Consider the following 25011-nt stretch of genomic DNA (forward strand, 5'->3'; position numbering starts at 1 on the left):
TCTCTCTTCTCCATCCTCCCAAGATTCTGTCAGTCTCCTCTCCACACTCTACCCTTTCCTCTGGGCAATTTCAATTGCTCATTGGTTTCTACTGCCACTCAGATACCAGTGACTCATGCATCCAAGTCTCTTTCCCAGACCTCACTGCTCAGTTCCAGCCCCAAAGAGCCAACTGCTAAATGGATGCCTCTGTTTGGCTATCACACAGGCAGCGTATATCAATCTAAGACACAAAAGTCATATCGATGCAAACCTGTTCCTCCTCTTTTATGCACAGAATTGGTGAATGGCACTGCCCATCATGCAAGCACAAAATCAGGGAATCCATCCTGGGTTCCCCTTTTCTTTTATGCCTCATAACTACTTAGTAACCAGGTTCTACTCACATTCTCTTCATCTATCTTTACAACACGCCTTCATCATTTTTCACTTGGATTGCAGCAAGATCCCCAACTGGCTGATAACGTTGATCTTACCACCCTCCCATTTCTTTTTCACACTGCACAAAAATAATCTTTCCAAAGAGCACAGATGATCATACCATCTCCTAGCCAAAAAGTCTCAACAGTATGGCATTACCTGCAAAATAAAATCCAATTCCTTAGCATAGTATATAACTTCCTGCATAATATGACCCTTGCCTGCCTCTCCCACTTTAATTGCTCACACCCTGTGATCTGAATTTGAATGGGCTATAGGTGTGCTAAGGCATGGACATTGTTAACCCAGGCAGCTGGGCAGCAGCAGGGATCCTTGCCCATCGCCTCTGGCCATGCACAGCAGGCAGCTCCCCTCAGTGTGCTGCAAATCCACATTTGCATATTCTGCACATGGCACCACATGGAGGGTCAGGAAGTTCTGCTCTGATCACACAGAGCCACCTGAGTTTCAGGCACATACCACTTCTCAGCATTTACCAGGACTGCTCGCTCTGCCTGGAATGCACACGCCACCCCTCTGGAAAGTCTTTCCTGAACACCTTTCCCTGGCTCAGGAGGCTGCACGGCTCCCTCTGTGTCCACACTGAAATCCCCATCTACTCTGACCCTTACAACATATCTTTGAACTTACCCATTGAGGCTTTTACTCCTTCTATTAAATTGTAAGAACTGTGTCTGATTCTCTCAGGTACCCTAAGCATGTAGGCCAGGGCTCCACACATAGTCATTATTTAATAAATATTTATTGGATGGATGTTGACTATGAAAAAGATGAATGTCTCCCTAGGAATTATAGATAAAGAAAATACTTCCCAAAATCTAAAGGAGTGTGGGAAAATGGTCACACTCTAAGGACATGCACTGTAATGCCCAGACCCGCGATGACCCAAAAGCAACCACCAGAGTCCAGAGACAAAGCCAAGCGGCAGGGATCGCTTTATTTCGAGTTCGAACTCAGTTCCCTCCAGCTAGGTATCAGATCCTAGGGAGAGACCCCAAGCTCGGTGTTCAGCCGTCTTTTATAGTCAGACACAAACGAGTTACAGCAAGTTACAGAGTCACTGGGGATTTGTACAGTTGTAGGTTTACAATTGGCTGACATTTAAAGTTAAACATTAGTCAGTTGTTCATTGGTTCCCACCCTTTGACCAAACCACAAACGGCCGCTTGCCCTGCTAGGGACTTTCCAGATAACCTTGTTGTTTTTAGCATTAAGGGGAGTTTCCTGACTTTTCTGACCTCTGATATTCCTGACTTTTCTGACCTCTGATATTCAGTATTTTTCCACTCCTCACTCCCCCCTCTCTCTAGTATCTTGAGAGCCAATCTTGGGTCTTATATGTCTGACTCGGAAGTCTCGGTGAGTACAGGTTGGTACTGGGCTCTCAGGACCACAAGCTGGACAGTGTTGAGTCTTTCTTTTACAAAGTTTGTTAATCTGTTTATTATACATGCTCCTATAGTGAGTAAGAGAAGCATACTTATGAATGGTCCTATGAGGGGCACTAGAAGGGAGTACATGGAGGAATTCCACCAGCTGTTGGCAGCAGAGGTGAATTGTTGTTTCTGCAATTCTAGGCTGAGTTTATGTAGCTGTTGAACTCGCGTTTCTACGAGTCCAGATTCATTTATGTAGAAACAACAATCTTCTCTGAGGAAAAGACAGGTCCCTCCTTTTTCGGCCATTAACAGGTCTAGTGCACGGCGGTTTTGTAAAGTAACTTGGGCAAGGGAAGTCAATTGTCTCTGCAATGAGGCAAGGGATTCAGCGGAAGCTTCCATAGCTATGGAGAATTGATGAGAGAGTTTTGCAGTGCTGATAAGAAAGCTCCCCCGGCTAGTCCTGCAGCAACTAAGGACGTGGTGAATGAGACTCCGGCTACTAGGGGGAGGAATATAGCTCGTTTTGGTCTAGAGAAAGGGGCAGAGTCCCACCTAGAAAATTCTGCAGGGGTGCGCAAGGTTAGTTGAGGGACTAGCGTGACAGGGAGACACAGTAGGGTTATAGTGGCCTGAGCGGAAAGGTTCTTATATAGGGTCCCATTGCACCAGAAGAAAGAACCAGGAGGGGCAAAGAGGGTTGAGTTGGGAGTGGAAGTTGTATTACAGAGGGTAGTGCCGGCATTTGAATAACAAAAGGAAACTTGTGTCTGTCCAGGGTTTAGGAACAAGGGGACGTCAGGGATCAGGGGTGGTATGTGGCTATTGTTAGGGTTTACGCTGAGAGAAGCGTTAGACGGGCCTGGAAGTGGAACTGCAGTTAACGGCGGTCGCCCTAGAGCCACGCAGAAGAAGCATGCAGAGAGATTGCCTAGGCCAGTGGTGTTTGCGATTTCTAACCCTTCTCTTAATAGGGATAACCAGGAAAAGGGGCGGGTAGGAGTTAAAGTTGAAAGCTGGACATTTAATTCCCTTTCCTGGTTCTGTATAGCCGCGTGTAGGGTGGTCTGGATCTGAACAAGGGAATGCCAGAGAAAGAGACGGCTACTAGGCCAGGTAGTTCCTGAAGTCAAGTACATAGCCCCTTTTTGCTGGGAAGTCCAGCGGGGGTTCCAGGGGTCCCAGATAACCCAGGTGTAGCCTGATGTAGTTTTAAAGAAATTGTGTGACTGCCACGTTTGACTGGATAGGGACTCAGAAGTTTTTAGGATTTTAACAGTGTGAATTTTGCAGGACCTATATGGACAGCCGACACTTTGTTCTACCCATGAGTTATTACAATAAGAGAGTGTTTGGTCAAAGAGGAAACAAATTGCGGTGCTGCTTTTCCTGGCTGGTGTTTAAAATCAGTGAAATTTAGGTGGATGGGAGTGCTACAGCCCCCAGGGGGACAGTCAGCAGTGCCTAATACATAGCCCTTTTGTTCTGTCTGAGCATAATTGGTCCAGTTCTCAGTCAGGAAGAAACACCAAGCGAAAGGGGATGTTGCCGGGTTCGCCTGGGTCTCCCCACAAGGTATCCATAAGAGTAGAAGAGTTATAAAGGAGGTAGGTGTCACAGTTACAGTTTAGGTTGCTGACGGCATAGAACAAGTTTTAGAGGGTTTTCTTTGGTCCGGTCAACTGTCCAGGTTGCTGCCTCTCCCGTCGAGGATGTAACAAGGTCCGAGAGTGGGTCTATAGGCTTGGCGTGGGTGTGATGAATCCAGGCGGTGATGCCTTCCACTTTGAGGGCCGTAGGCGTAGTCAGGATCACCTGGAATGGTCCTTTCCACCGGGGTTCTAGGGTTTCTTGTCGGTGGCGCTTGACGAGGACCCAGTCTCCCGGTTGTATTGATGTGGAATGGGTGGAGGCCCAGCTTCATATAGTTCTTTAGCTTGGGCCAGACTTCCTCATGAACTCTCTGTAGGGCTTGTAAGGAGAACAAAAGTTCAAGACCATTATCTGTGTCAGCTTTGAGGAGATTGTCTTTAAGGTTAGGGAGGATAGGGGGTGGTTTGCCATACATTATTTCATAAGGGGTAAGTCCTAGTTTGTAAGGAGAGTTACGTGCCCGGAACAGAGCATAGGGGAGGAGGACTACCCAGTTAGCGCCAGTCTCCATGGTCAATTTAGTTAGGGTCTCTTTTAATGTTCTATTCATTCTTTCTACCTGACCTGAGCTTTGGGGTCGATAAGCACAATGTAGTTTCCAATTAGCCCCAAGGATGGAAACCAGTCCCTGACTTACCTTTGCAGTGAAGGCCGGCCCATTATCCGACCCTATCATGACTGGAAAGCCGTACCTGGGCAGGATTTCTTCTAGGATCTTTTTGGCCACAATCTGTGCAGTTTCTTTCTTTGTCGGAAAAGCTTCTGCCCATCCTGAGACTGTATCTATAAAAACTAGTAAATATTTGTATCCATATTTTCCTGGCTTTATTTCAGTAAAGTCAATTTCCCAATATATACCAGGTCTATCTCCCCTGTGTCTTTTTCCCGTGGTCTGGGTCCCGTGACTGGCGTTATTGAGTTGACATACTACACAGTTTTTAACCGTGGCGTCTACTTTTTCAGGGGCATTTTTAATTTTTAGTCCAGCGTGTTGAATCAAATCTAACATCCGTCGTGGGCCCAGATGAGTGCTTCAGTGGATTTGTGCTATTATTCGCTGCCCCAACCTGTCTGGGAGAATGGTATTGTTGTTAGATTCTTTCCACCACTGATTACTGACCTGTGTTCCGGGGAGTTTACTTATCCACTGGAGGTCTTCTTCTGAGTATTCTGGGTGAAAGGGCAACCCTCTGGGCCCGGGATCAGGCAGCTGGAGGGCCAGCAGCTGAGGAGTGGTTTTAGCCACGTCCTTTGCAGTCTGGTCAGCCAGGTTGTTTCCTCGAGTGACTGGGTTAGTGGCCTTTTGATGTCCCAGACAGTGGACGATAGCCAGCTTTCTGGGTTCCCAAAGGGCAGCCAGAAGATTTAAGATTTCTTCTTTATTTTTAATGTCTTTTCCTTCAGCTGTGAGAAGCCCCCTCTCTCTGTATATAGCCCCATGTATGTGGGCAGTGGCAAATGCATACCGGCTGTCAGTATATACTGTCAGTTTACACTCTTTGCCTAGTTTTAGGGCTTGTGCCAAGGCTATTAACTCAGCTTTTTGAGCCGATGTTCCTGGAGGTAAAGGCTCAGCCCAAATTATCTCAGTCTCTGAGGTTACCGCCGCCCCCGCATACCTCTGTCCTTGGTGAACGAAGCTGCTTCCATCAGTGAACCAGGTGAGATCTGCATCTGGCAGCGGTCGGTCCTGGAGGTCTTCTCTGACTCCATGTACCTGGGCTAGTATTTCAGCAGTTGTGGAGCGGCTTACTTAAGTCTGGGTCTGGCAGCAACGATGCCGGGTTTAGGGTTGTCGGGGGCTTAAATGTTATTCTGAGGGGGTTTAGCAACAGCCCTTGATAATGGGTAAGCCAAGCATTGCTGAGCCATCGGTCGGGGGGTTGTCGGAGGATGCCTTCGACAGCATGAGGGGTGGTGACTTGTAATTCTTGGCCCATGGTCAGTTTGTTAGCGTCTTTGACCATCAGGGCCATTGCAGCAATCATCCGGAGGCAAGGAGGCCATCCTGCAGCTACCAGGTCCGGTCTCTTTGAGAGGTATGCAACCGGTCTGCACCAGGGACCTAAATTTTGAGTTAATACTGCTTTCGCTATGCCCCGGCTTTCGTCCACGTATAAGTGGAAAGGCTTAGAGACATCCGGAAGACCCAGCACGGGGGCCGAGAGCAGAGCAGTTTTGATTTGCTGGAAAGCTTGCTCAGCCTCTTCAGTCCAATTGAAGGGCTGCTGCTCTTTGGTAGTCTGATAGAGGGGTTTTGCCAGTTCAGCGAAGCCAGGTATCCAGAGTCTGCAGAACCCTGCAGATCCCAGGAACTCTCTTACCTGTCATGTTGACTGCGGTCTGGGGATCTGTAGGACAGTCTCTTTTCGAGCATTTGTTAGCCAGCGCTGTCCGCCTCTAAGTAGATACCCCAAGTAGGTTACCTCTGGCCTGCAGATCTGGGCCTTTTTAGCTGAGGCTCGATAACCCAGGTTTCCCAAGGTTTTCAGGAGGTCTTTGGTTCCTTGGATGCAGGCCTCTGGGGACGTTGCCGCTATTAAGAGATCATCAACATACTGCAAGAGAGTTATACTGGAGTGTTGGCATCGGTACTCACCCAAGTCTTCGTGGAGGGCTTCATCAAACAGAGTTGGGGAGTTTTTGAATCCTTGTGGCAGTCTGGTCCACGTCAGTTGGCCACTTATGCCTCTCTCAGAGTCTGTCCACTCAAAGGCAAAAATTTCCTGGCTTTTAGGGGCTAAAGGCAGGCTAAAAAAAAGCATCTTTTAGGTCTAGCACAGTATACCATTGATTTTCAGGACTCAAGGTACTCAGGAGGGTGTATGGATTTGGCACCGTCGGGTGTATGTCCATTACCCTTTAATTGACTTCTCTTAAGTCTTGTACCGGTCTATATTCTTTACTGTTGGGTTTTTGTATTGGTAGCAGTGGAGTGTTCCATGGTGAGTGGCAGGGGCGTAGGACACCATGATCTAGGAGTCGGCAGATGTGTGGTAGAATTCCCTCTTTGGCTTCCAGGGTCATTGGGTATTGGCGCACGCGAACAGGGTCCATCCTGGGCTTAAGCTCAACAAAAATGGCGGGAGGGTGCTTTGCTAGCCCTAGCCCTCCTGTTTCTGCCCAAGCCCCCGGGAAGTTCTGGAGCCAGGAGTCTATATTTTGGTTAGGAGGCGTTAACTCCTGGTGAAGCCGGTACTCATCCTCTAGAGTTACGGTAAGAACAGATAGTGGCCTGTTTTGGGAGTCAGTCACTTTGGGCCCTTCTGGTTGAAAATGGATTTGTGCCCCCATTGTTGTCAACAGATCTCTCCCCAACAGGGGACAGGGCTGTCAGGGATGACCAGGAAGCTATGGGACACTTTCCCGGTTCCCAAGTTTACTGCTCTCTGGGTTGTCCATGGATATTTCTTGGTTCCTGTGGCCCCTTGAACCCAGGAGGAGTTGGAAGATAACTTTCCATAGGGCTTGACTAAGACCGAATGTTGTGCCCCGGTATCGACCAGGAACTGGACCGGGGACCCCTCCACTTGTAAAGTTACCCTAGGTTCGGGGAGGGGATCCGAACCCCGTCTCCCTAGTCTGTATCTTGGGTAACTAGTATCGGCATAGATTTGGGCTGCCATTGTCCTTGCCTGGCTGGCGCTGTTTCTTTTTGGGGCAGTCTTTTATCCAGTGACCAATTTCTTTACAGTATGCACATTGGTCTTTACTCAGATTGCGCCTAGGGGCACGCGTGGATTGGGTGCTTCCTGGTGGTGGTTGTTCTTTTGGACGACCGCCGCCAGGACTTTGGTCATTTTCTCAGTGGCCCTAATTTGTCTTTCCTCTGGAGCATCTCTGTTGTTATAAACTCTCTGTGCTATGCAAAGGAGGTCCTGGACCTGTTTTCCCTCCAAATCTTCTAATTTTTGTAGCTTTTTCTGAATATCTGGGGCCGCCTGGTTGACAAAGGACATAATGACTGCTGCCTGATTTTCAGGTGCCTCTGGATCTATAGGTGTATACTGTCTAAAGGCTTCCATTAGTCTTTCTAGATAAACAGCAGGGCTTTCTGTCTTTCCCTGTAAAACAGAATATACCTTAGCCAAATTAGTGGGCTTGCGAGCTGCAGCCCGGAGACCCGCCATTAGAGTCTGGTGATAAACGAGTAGCTTTCCTCTACCTTCTGCTGTATTGTAGTCCCACGTTGGCCTGGTCAAGGGAAATGCTGCATTAATGAGGTCAGGGTTTGCAGTCGGTTGTCCGTCATCTCCAGGAACCAACTTTCTAGCCTCTACCTGGATTCTCTCCCGTTCCTCCGTTGTGAACAGAATGAGGAGGAGCTGTTGGCAGTCATCCCAGGTGGGCTGATGAGTGAACATGACACTAGAAGGGCTGTTAGGTCCTTGGGGTTATCAGAGAACCGGGCATTCTGAGTCTTCCAGTTGTACAGGTCACTGGTAGAGAATGGCCAATACTGGAGTCTAGGGTTACCTGTGTCATCAGGGGGTCCTATTTCCCTTAAGGGGAGCACTACAGTGGAATCGGGAACTCGCAGAGTTGCCCCACGCTGGACACGCCCGCGCGTTCGCCCTGCCGGCCCTCCCTAGCCATGTTCACTTTCAGTTTCTCCTGGCGCTGCGGCTGCTTCTCGGCCCTCATGGCTTCCTGGGAGTGCAGCCAGTTGGGCTTGGGCATGGGGTCCGGGAGGGGGAGGATAAGGCGGGGGTTCCAAGGATGCGAGGTCCTGGCTGTCAGGCAACACAGTGGGCAAGGGGGCAGTTGGAGTTTTTGGTCTTTTGGTGGTCCCAGTTGGTTGCGCGACTAGGGTTTTACAGGGTTCAGAGGTCAGCAGAAAGGGAGCTAGCCACGGGGGCGGATTTTCCACCAGATCTTGCCAGACTAAAATGTAGGGGATCTGATTTGGGTGTCCCGAACGACCTGGCAGGAAAACCCTTGATTTTACCTGGAGGATAATGGGGAGGCAGAGAGTTCCCTCAGCTGGCCAGCCTACGCCGAAGGTGGGCCACTCAGAGTGGCAGAGGGTTATTAATTTTCCCTTTTTAAGTTCTATACTGAGATCATGTCCCCTTGCTCTCACATCTTTAAAATTATTGACAAGGAGAGAAAGTGGTGTGGTCTGGGAGTTGCCCATTCCGAGGAAGTCCTGTTGATAGACGATGGGTGGTAAGGGATATTAGTGCCTGGTACAGGACTGGCTCCGAAGCTCCTGTAAATCAAGGTAAATTAGTAGCAACAGATAACTTCCAACAACCAAGATATATTGATCGCTAGCGCGTCTCGGGCTTAGGACCCGACCAGAAGCAGATGGGCCACAGAATACAGAGCCCCAGATGAGGACTGGAGGACGTCTCCCACCGGCCTCCACTGACTGTCCTATAGCGCAACTGCCAGGACTAGATCAGTCTCATATACAGACCCCGCAGGATTATTCAGAGGCAGACAGACAACATATAAACAGAGCCGGCTTACTCACTTTTGCAATGACCCGTCGGCCTGGGGTCTGGTGGGCTTAGGGGCAATCCCAGACGAGCCCCCAAGATGTAATGCCCAGACCCGCGATGACCCAAAAGCAACCACCAGAGTCCAGAGACAAAGCCAAGCAGCAGGGATTGCTTTATTTCGAGTTCGAACTCGGTTCCCTCCAGCTAGGTATCAGATCCTAGGGAGAGACCCCGAGCTCGGTGTTCAGCCGTCTTTTATAGTCAGACACAAACGAGTTACAGCAAGTTACAGAGTCACTGGGGATTTGTACAGTTGTAGGTTTACAATTGGCTGACATTTAAAGTTAAACATTAGTCAGTTGTTCATTGGTTCCCGTCCTTTGACCAAACCACAAATGGCCGCTTTCCCACCCTTTGACCAAACCACAAATGGCCACTTGCCCTGCTAGGGACTTTCCAGATAACCTTGTTGTTTTTAGCATTAAGGGGAGTTTCCTGACTTTTCTGACCTCGGATATTCCTGACTTTTCTGACCTCTGATATTCAGTATTTTTCCACTCCTCAGCACTATGTTTTTCTTTGACTTTGGGCAAGTTACTTAAGCTTTCAATGCCTCAGTACCCTACTCTGTAAAATGGGGAAATACCTTCCTCTTAGGGTTGCTATGAGGCACAACTAAGCTAATACCTGTCTATATAAAGGGGCTTAGGACAGTGCCTCTCAAACAGCAAGAGCTGTCAAAGGATCAGTTACGTTTCACTGCCGTATTCCCAGTCACTAGCAAAGTACCTTCAACAGAGCATGAGTTATTGGTGGATTAATACACCATGAATGTTTAGGATGAGTGTAAATGAATTTTACTTCTAAAATAAGCAGACTGTTTTTGTTCTTGTTTTGTTTAAGGTGTACATAAATTAGCAGGATACAGGACCCTTTCCCACCTACAGGTAACTTCCTTATCCTCAGGAAATATTTCTAAGCATTCTACAGTCTGTCCTAAGTATCTTGTTCCTCAGTTCCAGGGGTGGGAGTGGGTGCTAGAACTTGAACACTGCTGGCAGATTGGCTGTCACCAACTACTCACAAAAGCTGTCACCGCTGTGGCTTGCTTTCCCTCCCTCCACCCCTGTATGTTCTTGTTTGCTTTTTCTGGTTCACAGCAGGTATCTTTTCTTCCAGTGAATACTGAGGTTAAAAGATCCGTCACTCTTTGTTATCAATTTCCCCTCTTCATCTAATAATAGTTATTAGCACATTCTTTTTATGTCTCTGTTCAATTCAAAAAGTACTGAGCTATATTTCCCTGCTGACAATGATGGGAGAAGTGGTTATATTTTCTTTCCTGCTTTAGCCTTTTCTCTCTTTCACCCTTAAAAGTCTCTATTATTTTTATACCACTACTGCATTGGGTACCTTCTATTTGTGGATTCTCTTTTGGTATTATCCACTTAAGAATAACTTCAAGTACAACAAGGGAAGTGAGTTAAATATCTAAAGAATCATTCTACCTAATGAAGGCCAGAAATGGAGGGAAAGGGGTGACCCCCACTAACAGGCCAAAACATAACTTGGGGATTTGTTAAAATCAGATCAATTTTTTCCGTATTTAAATCTTTGATTAAAAACATTTAAGGTATTACTAATCATCAGGAGCAGCAGCCTGTTTATTTTTAAGAGCTATCATCTGTTCTTACGGAATGCCAATTATTGCACTAATTGTTATAAGATACATCTCAGAATTGGTCAAGGAAAAGGGCTTCCCGATAGTGAAAACTGTTTCGAGTATCAAACTATTCATGCAAATTTGGGCTCTAATGATACACAGAGAACAATCAGCCTAAATATTTCATATAGTAGTTTAAAAATTATATTACAAACTGTTTTTATCACTTAATTGACCCTCATTGAGTCAGTACTTTAAAGAAAAGTCAATGAAAAAGAAAAAGTAAGATTGGTTATTATATTTATAAATGTATCATATTACGTGTCTACTTAGTCAATGCAGGATACAATTCTTTATAGAATCTGCAAGATATTAACTAGAGTAATTTTTAAATTGTATTGGTACCACCATATAAATATAGGCAGACTAAAAACATGGGGTAGAATTTGAAAACTAATTATAAAAGTGGCTCCACTACTTTTATAATAGAATCCTAAAAAGAAACAGCAACATAAAATAAAATAATAAATTGTTAAATATACTCACAATTTCTGCTGTATGACCCCTGAAAGTATGGTAACATTTTCCTGTTTCTACACTCCAGAGTTTGCAAGTTTTATCAAAGGACCCAGTGGCAATTTTGTCACTAAGATTTAAAAGAAATGTGGAATATTAAAAAAAGACACGTTATATAATAACTGAACTAAGATAAGAGATGTTAATACATGAGTAAAAAATTTACTTCACTTCTAAAGCTATAAGCAATCTTAAATTTGTTTCAGTGGATAATAAAAGTCTAATTTTTGAGTGGTATCAATTTACACATTTAATTTCAAAGGTTTCAAAGTTATAGGTATGTTTGTTTGGGATTATAACAATTTTTTAAAATTATACTTTAAGTTCTAGGGTACTTGTGCACAACATGCAGGTTTGTTATATATGTATACTTGTGCCATGTTGGTGTGCTGCACCCATCAACTCGTCAGCACCCATCAACTCGTCATTTACATCAGGTATAACTCCCAATGCCATCCCTCCCCCCTGCCCCCTCCTCATAATAGGCCCTGGTGTGTGATGTTCCCCTTCCAGAGTCCAAGTGATCTCATTGTTCAGTTCCCACCTATGAGTGAGAACATGTGGTGTTGGTTTTCTGTTCTTGCGATAGTTTGCTGAGAATGATGGTTTCCAGCTGCATCCATGTCCCTACAAAGGACACAAACTCATCCTTTTTTATGGCTGCATAGTATTCCATGGTGTATATGTGCCATATTTTCTCAATCCAGTCTGTCACTGATGGACATTTGGGTTGATTCCAAGTCTTTACTATTGTGAATAGTGCCGCAGTAAACACACGTATGCTTGTGTCTTTATAGCAGCATGATTTATAATCCTTTGGGTATATACCCAGTAATGGGATGGCTGGGTCATATGGTATTTCTAGTTCTAGGTCCTTGAAGAATCGCCATACTGTTTTCCACAATGGTTGAACCAGTTTACAGGGATTATAGCAATTTTTAAAACGAGTTTAATGAATGTAGCAAAAGGTTTAGTTTAGAAAATTACTTACAAATTAAAATAAATAACGTATAGTATGAACTGTGTAAACATAGAAAAATTCTGTTAATAAGTATATGGAAAAGAATAATATTGAATGTAAAAGAAAAATGAAAAAAGATAAATCCCATTAAAAATATGGTTAATATCAAGCCTGTAATCCCAGCACTTTGGGAGGCCGAGACGGGCGGATCACAAGGTCAGGAGATCGAGACCATCCTGGCAAACACAGTGAAATCCCGTCTCTACTAAAAAATACAAAAAAACTAGCCGGGCGAGGTGGCGGGTGCCTGTAGTCCCAGCTACTTGGGAGGCTGAGGCAGGAGAATGGCGGGAACCTGGGAGGCGGAGCTTGCAGTAAGCTGAGATCCGGCCACTGCACTCCAGCCTGGGCGACAGAGCAAGACTCCGCCTCAAAAATAAATAAATAAATAAAAATAAAAATAAATAAATAAATAAATAAAAATATGGTTAATAAGGTTTTGAGAATTTAGACAGTGCTTGTCCTCCTAAGGAAATAATGCCTATATTATTCCAGTTGTAAGAGGGCTTAGAAAGGAAATACAAAGACTTCAGTGACTTTCAACTAAGAGGCTTCTCATATTGACTGAGGGGCAGGGCTGTCATCAACATCCAACAAGCAAGAGTAGATTACCCTGTTTGGCCTTTGATCTTGGAACTAAAACCTTTCCTTTTAACCCTGGCTTACATCTGTCTTTTATACCAGCTCTTCAAGGTGTTCACTCAATTGGATTATCATTTACAGCACAAGCTCATTTTCCCAAAGTGTAAGAGATCTCACCACCCAACACATATATCCTAAAGCAGACTAGAAATTTATATTTATCCAGATGCCTTGATTCTCTCCCTTGTCCCAGGACACCCATATTTCTGTAGTGTCTACGTGATCTCTCAGACTAAAGCAAAGTGGCACCCTCTTTGTCAATGATTGAAGGGCAGCTTATATTGGCAAACACTCACGCACCCAAAGCTTCCTAACAGCGTATCTGACCAGGCTTTCTCCTCTGGCATCCAGCCCAGGGCATTTTACTTCAGCTGCTGATGTCTTCCAATATGTGCTCAAGATAAGCTCAAGGCCTTGCACTTTTTTTTTTTTCTTTTTTTGAGACAGAATTTTATTCTGTTGCCCAAGCTAGAATTCAGTGGTGCAATCTCAGCTCACTGCAACCTCAACCTCCAGAGCTCAAGCAATCCTCCCACCTGAGTAGCTGGGACTACAGGTACATGTCACCATGCTTGGCTAATATTTTTTATTTTTTTGGAGAGATGAGGTCTCATTATGTACATTCTTTATCAGTTCTCTCAATTTTTTTTCACGCTTCCTGCCCCTCAAACATATGAGTCTGGAGTTGTTGTTTCTTGACTGATATCTATTCTATCACAAACTGTTCTCTATATCCACATGACACCACGTTATAGAAGATATCTTTTTGGGAGTACCTGCTCCCAATGTTTAACGTGGGTTCTTTGCTATTTCCTAAGTGTCTCAGCTGGGTTGAGAAATAAAGGGAAAGAGCACAAGGGAGAGAAATTTAAAGCTGGGTGTCCGGGGGAGACATCACATGTCGGCAGGATCCGTGATGTTCCCCAAGCCATAAAACCAGCAAGTTTTTATTAGCAATTTTCAAAACGGGAGGGAGTGCACAAGTAGGGTGTGGGTCACAGAGATCACATACTTCACAAGGTAAGAAAATATCACAAAGCAAATGGAGGCAGGGTGAGATCACAGGACCACCAGATGAGGTGAAATTAAAATTGCTAATGAAGTTTCGGGCATGCATTGTCATTGATAACATCTTATCAGGAAACAGGGTTTGAGAGCGGATAACCTGTCTGACCAAAATTTATTAGGTGGGAATTTTTCCATCCTAGTAAGCCTGGGAGCACTATAGGAGACCAGGGTTATTTCATCCCACCGGCTTCGACCATAAAAGACGGGACACCTTAAAAAGGGGCTATAAGCCTACCTTCAGGGTGCATTCTCTTTCTCAGGGATGTTCCTTGCTGAGAAAAAGAATTCAGCGATATTTCTTCTATTTGCTTATGAAAGAGGAGGAATATAGCTCTGTTTCTGTCCGGCTCACCATTGGCCAGTTCAAAGTTACCTCTCTTGTTCCCTGAACATCACTGTTATCCTGTTCTTTTTTAAAGATATCCAGATTTCATATTCAAACACACATGCTCTACAAACAATTTGTGCAGTTGACATAATTACAAGGTCCTGAGGCAACATTCATCCTCCTCAGTTTACAAAGAAAATGATGAGATTAAGAGATTAAAGTAAAGACAGGCATAGGAAATCACAAGGATATTCATTGGGGAAGTGATAAGTGTCCATGAAATCTTCACAATGTATGTTCAGAGATTACAGTAAAGACAGGTGTAAGAAATTATAAAAGTATTAATTTGGGGAACTAATAAACGTCCATGAAATCTTCACAATTTATGTTCTGCCACGGCTTCAGCCAGTCCCTCCGTTCGGGGTCCCTGACTTCCCACAACAATATCTCTCATGTCAATGTGTTTGAGAATTACTGTATTGAATCAAAGCTTACACCTGCCCTAAGGTATAAAGCAGATACACAGTAAATTTGGTTGAAGTTTTTTTTAATCTCTCTCTCTCTAATACACATACACACACACACACACACACACACTCCCTCCCTCTTATTCTTTGGTGATTGTGTTGAATTCATGCTACCAAAACCCCAGTGACCCCAAAGTGCAATGAGAAACACTGCATTCATGCATACATGAATCATCAGGCGAGGATAACTGATTGGATGAGGGGGTTTTCATCAGGGGCTCTCGGTAGAATTCAGTCGAAGGGTCAAAAAGTATCCCTCACCTCTCCAACAAGAGAAAACATCACTCTCAGATAGACACCCAAACACGTCACGTTTGTTAAGTAGACTGTTAAAGGATATGGCGTTATGTTACAGAGAATATCCTTTAAATAGCATTGCAATGAAAATAGGAATTATACCAGAAGTAAAATAGTGTCATTTATAATTTCAATAAAATCTTTATCTTTTCATAAGCTGGTGTAATAAGGTATTATAAAAACTGTCATTCTCTGGAATATAAAAATGCACAGATCAAAGTTAAACTTTCTAAAACTTAATTGGAATGTTTAATCATTTTAATGTACCAATTTAAGTTTGCTGCCATCACAATTAACATCTTTTGAAAGGGTATTACATTTTTTACAGATATTATATGGGCAACCTAGATATCAAATTTTTAAACTATAGTATAAAATGTCTATTCTAAGTGTATCAAATTTTTATGAAATTCCTCTATTCTTTCCGCCCCTACCCAGGCAATGAGTGTATTACTTTATTACGAGTGTATTGTCGCGTCTGCATCCTAAATGACCTCCTGGTGTTCTATTTCTTCTCACATCCAAACCCTCTGACCTCTTCTCTCTGCCAGAGCTATCCTTCTATTTAAAACATCACTTTCATTGTTCCACTTTTTGTTCCTAAACCCTTGATGGCAACTCAGTCCTACAGGACAGAGTTTAAACTCCACTGAATGCTCCGACCTCACACACTTCTGTTTCTCAACATGAAGTGCTCACTGCAGAGACTGGCCACTGAGTGTGCCTGATGAATCTCCTCCTTGAAACACTGAGCTGCTGAGGTCTCTTTGCTCCGTGTGTCCTCTCCACTGCTCACCACCTTCATCCTTCTGGCTTCCGCTTTCGGCTCACACCATCTCTAAAGACTCTCACCAGGAGAAATCACAGTGATCTCTTCTCTTAATTGTTAAATCATTTACTGTTTTGTTCTAGTCATCATAACACTAGAGTAAATGAGCCACATTTATAGAACCAGCTTTATCTATGGAAACATTCATTTAGCATGTGCAATCATGAAAATACATGCTTGTCTAAAAAATGTATACTCCACTAGATATAAATATATATTTGTTTGCCAATCTTTTCACAAGAGGGCACTGTCTTTCTTTGATTATGTGTCAGCTAAGTGGAGTTCACCATTTGTCTTTCAGAAATGTTATCAAACCTCTACAATATCTAGTTTTCTTTCTTTCTTTTTTTTTTTTTTTTTTTGAGACGGAGTCTCGCTCTGTCACCCAGGCTGGAGTGCAGTAGTGGCCGGATCTCTGCTCACTGCAAGCTCCGCCTCCCGGGTTCACGCCATTCTCCTGCCTCAGCCTCCTGAGTAGCTGGGACTACAGGCGCCCGCCACCTCGCCCGGCTAGCTTTTTGTATTTTTTTTTTAGTAGAGACGGGGTTTCACCGTGTTAGCCAGGATGGTCTCAATCTCCTGACCTCGTGATCCGCCCGTCTCGGCCTCCCAAAGTGCTGGGATTACAGGCTTGAGCCACCGCGCCCAGCCAATATCTAGTTTTCTTTTCTTGCAAATGGAATGAGAACTTAAAGAACTTAAACATACATGCAGAGCAATCTGAGTGCAGAATTTTTCTAGATTTTGACAGTATGCTTTCCAATTGAACATTGATCTCATCCACAACTTCATTTAGTTGTGAAACAATTTTTCAAAGATTTGCCTTATCTATGCTTCCCTAGAAAAGACCAGGTTTCTTTTCCACTCATATTTTATTAGTTTATGTAATATTTAGTTAAATTACACGTTACGTTACACAATTACAATTGAAAGCACAACCAACATAAGCACATTGGTCGACAAATACAACTAACTCTTGATCAGTTTAGAACCTAACCAGTGGGAGGAGAATGCCCATTCCAGTGGGTATCTTCATTGCTACAGATGCTCAGGGTGCCCTGGGAATCAGCAGTGTGTCGTGAGGAAGAATAGAGGACACTGGGTAATCTCCTGTCAATTACCTAGAGGTTGGCTTAAAAATACTTCTGTTGTACTTGGTACTGTTATTTAGCATGTTGGCATGTTGCCACACACATTTTTTTCCTGCCTGGCAAGACTGTAAATTAACTTCTAAATGAAGTAAACCATGCTGTGTGTATATGTCACATTCCCCCAGAGGCACCAGCCCAGAGCTGTGAACATCAACATGCACTGCCTGTTGGAACTTCCAAGGGTGGAGAGTCAAGTCTTGCCTGAGCATGAACTCCAGCTCTCCTCTTTACTACCATGCGATCCTTGGAAGCATACTTGAACCTTGTATTCTTTTTTTTTTCTTTTTTCTTTTTTTGCCAGAGTCTCACTCTGTTGCCCAGGCTGGAGTGCAATGGTGTAATCTCAGCTCACTGCAACCTCCACCTCCTGGGTTCAAGTGATTCTCCTGCCTCAGCCTCCCGAGTAGCTGGGACTACAGGCACCCGCCATCATACAGTACATATATTAGCCCAGCTAATTTTTGAATTTTTAGTAGAGATGGGGTTTCACCATGTTGGCCAGGCTGGTCTCAAACTCCTGAGCTCAAGTGACCCACTGCCTCGGCCTCCCAAAGTACTGGGATTACAGGCGAGAGCCACCGCGCCTGGACTTAAACCTTGTATTCTGTATGAGGATAGTGATAGGTAACCCAAAAACCCCTTTAAGCATTGAAGGAGGTATTTAAAAGGCTTCCAAAGCACATACCAAGCACTCAGTCAGTTTAGACCTCTTGTCTGCTTCCCTTTCTCCCCAAGCAGATGGAGGGATGAATAAATGAATTAATGAACAAATACGTGAAAGGATGAACACACCCGTAAGGATTGTTGAATGCCATGGCATAAACCACATTCCTGTGGCCCTCCAGGGTGTTCAGCTCCTCTCCAGACGCAGTGTCCCAGAGCTTGCACGTCCGATCGTAGCTTCCTGTGATAAAGCTAACACAAGGAATATAAACGTGTTGCAAGGAAGAATGGCAGTGTGTTAATAAACACTTCATGTTTTACCTGCAGGATAATAACTCTATTTAGTATGCTGTTTTTTTGTCTGTTTGTTTGTTTGAGAGGGAGTCTCGCTCTGTCACCCAGGCTAGAGTGCAATGGCATGATCTCGGCTCACTGCAACTTTTGCCTCCCAGGTTCAAGCGATTCTCCTGCCTCAGCCTCCTGAGTAGCTGGGATGACAGGTACCCGCCACCGTGCCTGGCTATATTTTTGTGTCTGTTTTTAGTAGAGATGGGGTTTCACCATGTTGGTCAGGCTGGTCTTAAACTACTGACCTCAGGTGACCTGCCTGTCTCAGCCTCCCAAAGTGCTGGGGTTACAGGTGTGACACACCACGCCTGGCCTATTATGCTTTTTACAATGGAAATCATGTGTGCAGAATAAAAAGTTAAATTGAGAACAATATCTAAATTGTGATATATTCCGTTGTTCCAGCCCCACCCCCACCCCACCCCGAGACAGAGTCTTGCTCTGTCACCCAGGCTGGAGTGCAGTGGTGCAATCTCAGCTCACTGCAACCTCTGCCTCCCAAGCTCAAGCAATTCTCCTGCCTCAGCCTCCTGAATAGCTGGGATTAGAGATGCACCACCACGTCTGTCTAATTTTTATCTTTATTTTTAGTAGAGATGGGGTTTCACCATGTTGGCCAGGCTGGTCTCCAACTCCTGACCTCGTGATCTGCCTCCTTGGCCTCCCAAAGTGCTGGGATTACAGGTGTGCACCACCACACTCAGCCTATATTCTATTTAATAAACAAATGAACGGTTCCTTTAACATTCTCCTACAGGAATAGTGAGCCGAGCATAATGTAAAATAGCAGCATCTTAATCATTCCTTCAACATTCAATTAGGAAAGAGACTTTCTTTTTAAAATATCTCTGAAATCAAAATATTGCCTCAAAAGTATAACAAAAATATATTTCCCCAGCACAGAAAACAATCCACAAAATTGAAAAGCCAGTCTGAATGTCAAGTGGTAACAATAAAAGGTGAAGAAAAGTCTAATAGCAAAACTCAACTAAACAGGCAGGTTGACAAGACAAGGTATCTTTGATTTCTCCTAGGTATTTTCCTTCTACCATCTTCTCCCACAGACTTTCTCTACCTTTGGATAGATGCAAACTCACATTTGCAACTATACACATATATACTATAGATACTTTTATGGGTTGAAATATAAGCCCTCTAAATTTATATGTTGAAGTCCTAATCCCCCAGAACCTTAGAATATGAATTTATTTGGAAATAAGGTCATTGCAGATATAATTATTAACAGTTAAGTTAGGGCCGGGCGCAGTGGAATCCCAGTGCTTTGGGAGGCCAAGGCAGGCAGATCACCTGAGGTCAGGTGTTCGAGACCAGCCTGACCAACATGGAGAAACCCTGTCTCTGCTAAAAATACAAGAAATTAGCTGGGTGTGGTGGCAGGCTCCTGTAATCCCAGCTACTCAGGAGGCTGAGGCAAGAGAAGCGCTTGAACCTGGCAGCTGGAGGTTGCAGTGAACCAAGATCACGCCATTGCACTCCAGCCTAAGCAACAAGAGTGAAACTCCCTCTAAAAAAATAAAAGAGTTCGTTAAATTAGGATGAGATCATGCCGCAGTAGGGTGGGCCCTAATTCAATATGTCCATATAAGAACAGGCCATATAGACACAGACACGCACAAGGAAAACCACGTGAAGATGAGAGCAGAGCTCAAGGTGATGCTTCTCCACATCAAAGATGGCCAGCAAACCACCAGAAGCTACAGGAACTGTGGAACAGCTTCTTTCCCATGGCCTCAGAAGGAACTGACCCTGATGACACCTTGACCTCTGACCTCTAACCTCCACAACTGTGACACAATAAATTTTGGTTGTGTAAGCCACTCAGTTTGTGCTACTTTATTATGGAAGCCCTAGCAAACTGCTTATTGTATGTCTATTTTGTGTTTATTTTATGTCTATAGGTCAAGAGGAGGCTTCTCCCTCGTCTCTGCTACCTAGCACGTCAGCTCCCAAGCTGATCACAGCCATGCTCTCAATAGAGACTTGAAGCTACTGTTCACCATACCCCAAATCACTGACCTAGATGGAAAACGCCTGCTCTGAATAGACTGATCACAGCCAATCAAGTTAGATATGAGGCCACCCTGCCCGACTCATTCCTGAGTTGAGTTCTTCACAAGCCACATTTGCTGAGAACCCAATATGCCTCCCATTCACTGTGGCATGAATATGACAGAAAACTCAGATTAGAATAGTGGGAAAAAGGGCTTATATTTCTCCTCAATATCCAAGAGGGTACTGAAATCAGAAAAATGAATATATTATGTACTTAGCAAACTGGAATCTTTGATAAACACAGAAATTTGTTTCATTGCTAAAAATTAGATATAAAAAGAGAATCTTACCATGAGCCCGATTTGTTAAGTGCAACATTAGTCAGTGGCAATATATGTGCTTTGAGAACCTTCAGTGAAAGAAAACACCATTTTTTAGACTCAAGCCAAATTAAATGTAATTTGTTGGTTATAACTTCAAACCAATGAAGACATTCAATTTTGTCTTAATTATACATCAGATTTACCTTTAGACAGTACTATGTGGCATCTTATTGACACCACTAAGTGTTACCAATTAGTGCTATGTAGTATCTTATTGATAGCACTAATTGGTAACATTTTCTTTTACATATGGCACATAGTTTGTACATATGTATAGACTGGGTATATAGGCAATACACTAAATATGTTTCAATAAAGATTTGACAATGTATTATTACTTTATGAATCCTGAAGCTCCTTTAGAGTCAGAATATGTCTTCTTTATCTTTCAATCCCTACAACATCTAACATTCACACAGTGAATGTTACATGAATATTTGTTGAACGCATATATATAGATTGGACAGTCTATTAAGAGTGATTGGCTGGGCTGGGACAGTCCAAGTTATGTCTGTTATCCAAATATAACTATTAATAGCATGTACCTTCACTATCAAAAATATTCCCTTTGGAGAATAAATTATGAGACATGCTTGTTATATAGCTCATATTTGAAATTAAACAGTGCCACCTGCTGGACAAAGAAATGTTACAAGACTATAACATCCTCTTCCAGAAACAAATGCCTAGATAGTTTGTATCAGGTGAGTATATAACTAATAATTATATTTTATTATCATAATTATATTTAAATCATAAAAGATAAAAGCAGTGTAATACAAAGTAATTCTAAGATAATGACAAAGGAAAATTAAAAGCTTTTCTTGAAGTACTAAATGACTATATTTGCTATATTTAATCATCAAAAAAACTATTTAAAAAGCATATTTACATCACATTAAAACTATATGTCATACAAATAAATAATTTACTGAAATATGGTTTAGTTCACATGAAGGCAGAAAATATGAAATGTTGATTTGTCATAAAACACAACTTCTTAATGTTACTTTAACTAGAAAAAAGCTTTACTTATTCCAGAACTTAAAACTATCTTAATAATACTAACCCTTTAAATTTATCCTTATGTGAGGAGCTGATATCTTTATTTAACCTCTCAAGAAATAAGTGTTTTGGATTTCACTCGTTCATTTAACAAATAATTATTGGGACAATCTTAGCAAACATGTGAGGCACTACAGTCACACACTGACATGCATTTTTCATGGAAAAAATATTTTTAGGGAAAGAAAAATAAATAAAGTATCAATCATTTCACTGAAATTCTTCTATGATATTTTTGTAAATCCATTACCTTAAAAAGATAGAATGTATGATTGCTGTGCTGGCCAAGTTTCTCTTGTAACCTGTGTATCAAAAGTTTGACTTGCTCTGTTTGTGCAGCTGTGATGAGAGGTTCTGCCTTCTGGATTTCTTCTACTAAAGCACTGACATCAGTACTGAAATTCACCCAAAAAAACGTTTATTTTATTTTATGTCAAAATTTGCATATATCTTTATTACATGAAGAATTGATTGTATTGTTTCATGAAGCACACTTATAAAATGTCAAAAACATCATTATCTTTCCCAAGAGATATTGGGGGGGGATCACATAAGTCAGTAAATAGATGATGGCAGGAAAGCAAGAAGCTTGGAATTTCTAAAACACATTTTTCCAAAGCTAAAGCTTGTTTCATGGAGGCTGTGCCAAGAGTCTAATGTTCTCACCTGGTGTTGTGGTTTGAATGTTTGCGTCCCCTTTAAAATTCATGCTGAAACATGTTCACCAATGTCACAGCATTAAGAGGTGGGGCCTGAATAGGTAATTAAGTCACAATGGTGGAGCCCTCCCGAATGGGATTAGATGCCCTGATAACAAGGCTTGACAGAGAGAGTTCATCGCTTTTGCCCTTCTGCCCTCTGCCATGTGAAGACACAGCATCAAGATGCCATCCTGGAGGCAGAGTGCTGCCCTCACCAGACGCCAAACCTGTGGGGGCCTTGATCTTGGATTTCCCAGACAGAACTGTGAGAAATAAATAATCCCATCTCAGGTCTTTTTTGTTACAGCAGCACAAAATGAATGAAGACACCTAGGAAGGCCTAGTCCATACTAGTTCTGAACATGAGCTCTTTTTCCTTCTTTCCTGTCTGTTTTGAATGAACATGTATTGAATGTTCCCAGCATCATACTTTTCACTTTACACATGTTCTCTTATTTAATCCTGTAACAATTTGCTAGTGTAATGCTTTTATCGTAATTATTTTAGAGACGAAGAAACTGAGGTTCAGAAAGATTTGATTTAAAATATTTTTAGGAAAAGAGAAAAATGCCTAACCCATAAATTTAAAGAATCATAAGACTAATATTAATATTTATTATGGACTAAAATATTATTTCCCTGAAAGATAACTGGTCTGAAAAATATACAGATAGATTCAAATTTCCTCTAGCATTCAAATAATTCACAGAAATTCTGAAAATGTTGCTGGTACAGAATAATATTCGGTCAAAAAAGGTTTCAATGTATATACACCATGAAGCATCCAAAATAGAGCCATTTGTGTGACAAGTCCTGTCACACACGTGTCTAGAAGATGCACTATGCAGGTTCCCCCACCTTTAAGAAAGAACTCAGGCCCAGCGTCAGGGTTGGAGCTTTGTTGCCTGACAGCTTCTAGCTGCAGCTCTTTCAGGCACCTTGGCATTCCAGGCCAGGGCTGCCTGTTCTCTCGTGGCTCTCCGTCCACCGCTGAGCAGGGGCGGAGCAAGAGCCTGGCCGTTTCTCCCTGTGAGGCATTCCTCTAGCCGGCAAGTTTTGCTCCTGAGCTCCTCCAGATTGGCAGGGATTCTGTTGTCCTGCCTCCTTCATCGAGGTCAGGTGGCTCCTCCTGCCTGATACTGCTTCTGCTTCATGCCCTGGACTGTCACAAGTGTCACTGCCCAATAAACCTTTGAGTCACCCACCTCTGTCTCAGGATCCACTTCCCAGGCATGTGGCCCCTGATAAGTATCCCCCTCTTCACCCCATCAACAAACATTAAGCTCCAGTTTTGTGCAAGGCACTGAGCTAGGAACCTGCTCATTCAATTGACATGTATTGAGTCGGTACTGTTGCTTTAGCACTGGGTGTGTAAAAGATACGATCCCAGCTCTCAAGAAACATAATCTATCAGAGTAAGAGTGAATATTTTGAACAAAAATGAACCAGGGACTGTCCATAATAATGACTTGGATAAACCCTGAGATATTCCATCGTCAAAAAGATAATTAATTTCATAAGAATTAAAAGGGTAAAAATGCTCCTTTGAAAAGTTTTCAATAACTTATATAAAAACAGATTTCCTTGCAAGATCCAAATGAACCAGATAACCTAAACACTCCAACCCTGTAGGATTTTCATGCAATAATTCCAGCATGTCATCTACGGTGCCAGTGTTTTTACAGGCACAATACTTCCAGATTCTTGCAAAAACTAGAAATAAAATTCATACTTTTTTGAGACATTTCTTTACTTTCTCCTATCACCAAAAGGTCATGTTTATGAGTGGCTAACGCCTTACATCTCCTCAGGAAAGCATAGCACGATTGAGTGACTATAACTAATATGAAGCCCTTCAAAGTGTTGAGTGCCTGGAGTCAGAGCCCACAAGTCCTTTTTGAAATCACCTAATAATTCATACTTTTAAAATATAAAAATCTGTGGTTTTGCGGAATGTCTAGCTGGAGGTTATTCTCTCATATAGAAGCTTATCTGTACCACTTGTGTGATATCCTATGTTGCACAAGTTGTTTCTCAAACTAGACAAAAAGCCTATCAAGTCTAGGGATTATGATTAATATCTTTATAGCCTCTTATAGAATCTAACCCAGATTAGATTCTTACATACGTGTTGAAGTTACATGTACATAATTGCTGACTAAATAAACGAATGTCTAACAAAGAAACTTTCTGCATGCTAGCATAATCACACAAATCAATAACATGTTCCATTTATAAAAATTACAGGTTGAGTTTGATATTAGGCCTCATTATTCCTGAAAATAACAAAGACTGTTGTATTCAATGACAATATTTGTGCCACTGTTTATTCTTTGACTTAAAAAAAAAAAAATCAATTGACTACCTTTTTTGTGCCAAGCACCTGAAATAAGACTTAGACCCTACATAGACCACCATCCTCTGAGCCATGCCCCATCCCCACCCTAGACAGGTGTTCCCAGAATCACCAAACCTCTCAAGTGGCAGCAGTTCCAGGATTGATAGAGCCCCTGTCTCATCAGCTATGGTGCCAAGTGTACTCATTATAAAACTAGAGAGTAGCCCATATCAGACAGGTCCTTTTGCTTACAGTCTCAGGCCACAAACCTAAAACATAACATTTTTGTTTTGTTTCTTTTGCAATTTTCACCCATTGAGATTATTTTCACCTTATCTGAACTTAGGCTCTCACAGGATAATCACTAGTCTGACTCTCTCTTGAAGTAGGATTTTTGTTTGTTTGTTTGTTTGTTTACAAAGACAGGGTCTTGCTATTTTGTGTTGCCTGAGCTGGTCTCAAACTCCTACCCTGAAGT

The 25011-nt window shown here is 42.9% G+C and overlaps 1 protein-coding gene across 6 annotated transcripts in view; it reads right to left on the reverse strand.

Annotated features, from left to right (window-relative positions):
• The window catches only part of DAW1 (dynein assembly factor with WD repeats 1), a 66850-nt gene that overhangs the window by 26368 nt on the left and 15471 nt on the right, over window positions 1-25011 (reverse strand). For 4 of the 6 annotated variants that reach the window (XM_033229966.1, XM_033229968.1, XM_033229967.1 and 1 more), the window contains exons 3-6: window positions 21745-21889; window positions 20397-20455; window positions 17815-17937; window positions 11130-11229 (exon numbers count right to left, since the gene is read on the reverse strand). In XM_033229966.1, coding sequence (XP_033085857.1) covers window positions 11130-11229; window positions 17815-17937; window positions 20397-20455; window positions 21745-21889 — 427 coding nt within the window. The remainder of the gene's footprint in view (window positions 1-11129; window positions 11230-17814; window positions 17938-20396; window positions 20456-21744; window positions 21890-25011) is intronic. The other 2 variants (XM_033229970.1, XM_033229971.1) reach the window with 2 other exon arrangements.

The sequence above is a fragment of the Trachypithecus francoisi genome, unplaced genomic scaffold (assembly GCF_009764315.1).
Source record: "Trachypithecus francoisi isolate TF-2019V2 unplaced genomic scaffold, Tfra_2.0 Lachesis_group13, whole genome shotgun sequence".
NCBI lineage: Eukaryota > Metazoa > Chordata > Mammalia > Primates > Cercopithecidae > Trachypithecus > Trachypithecus francoisi.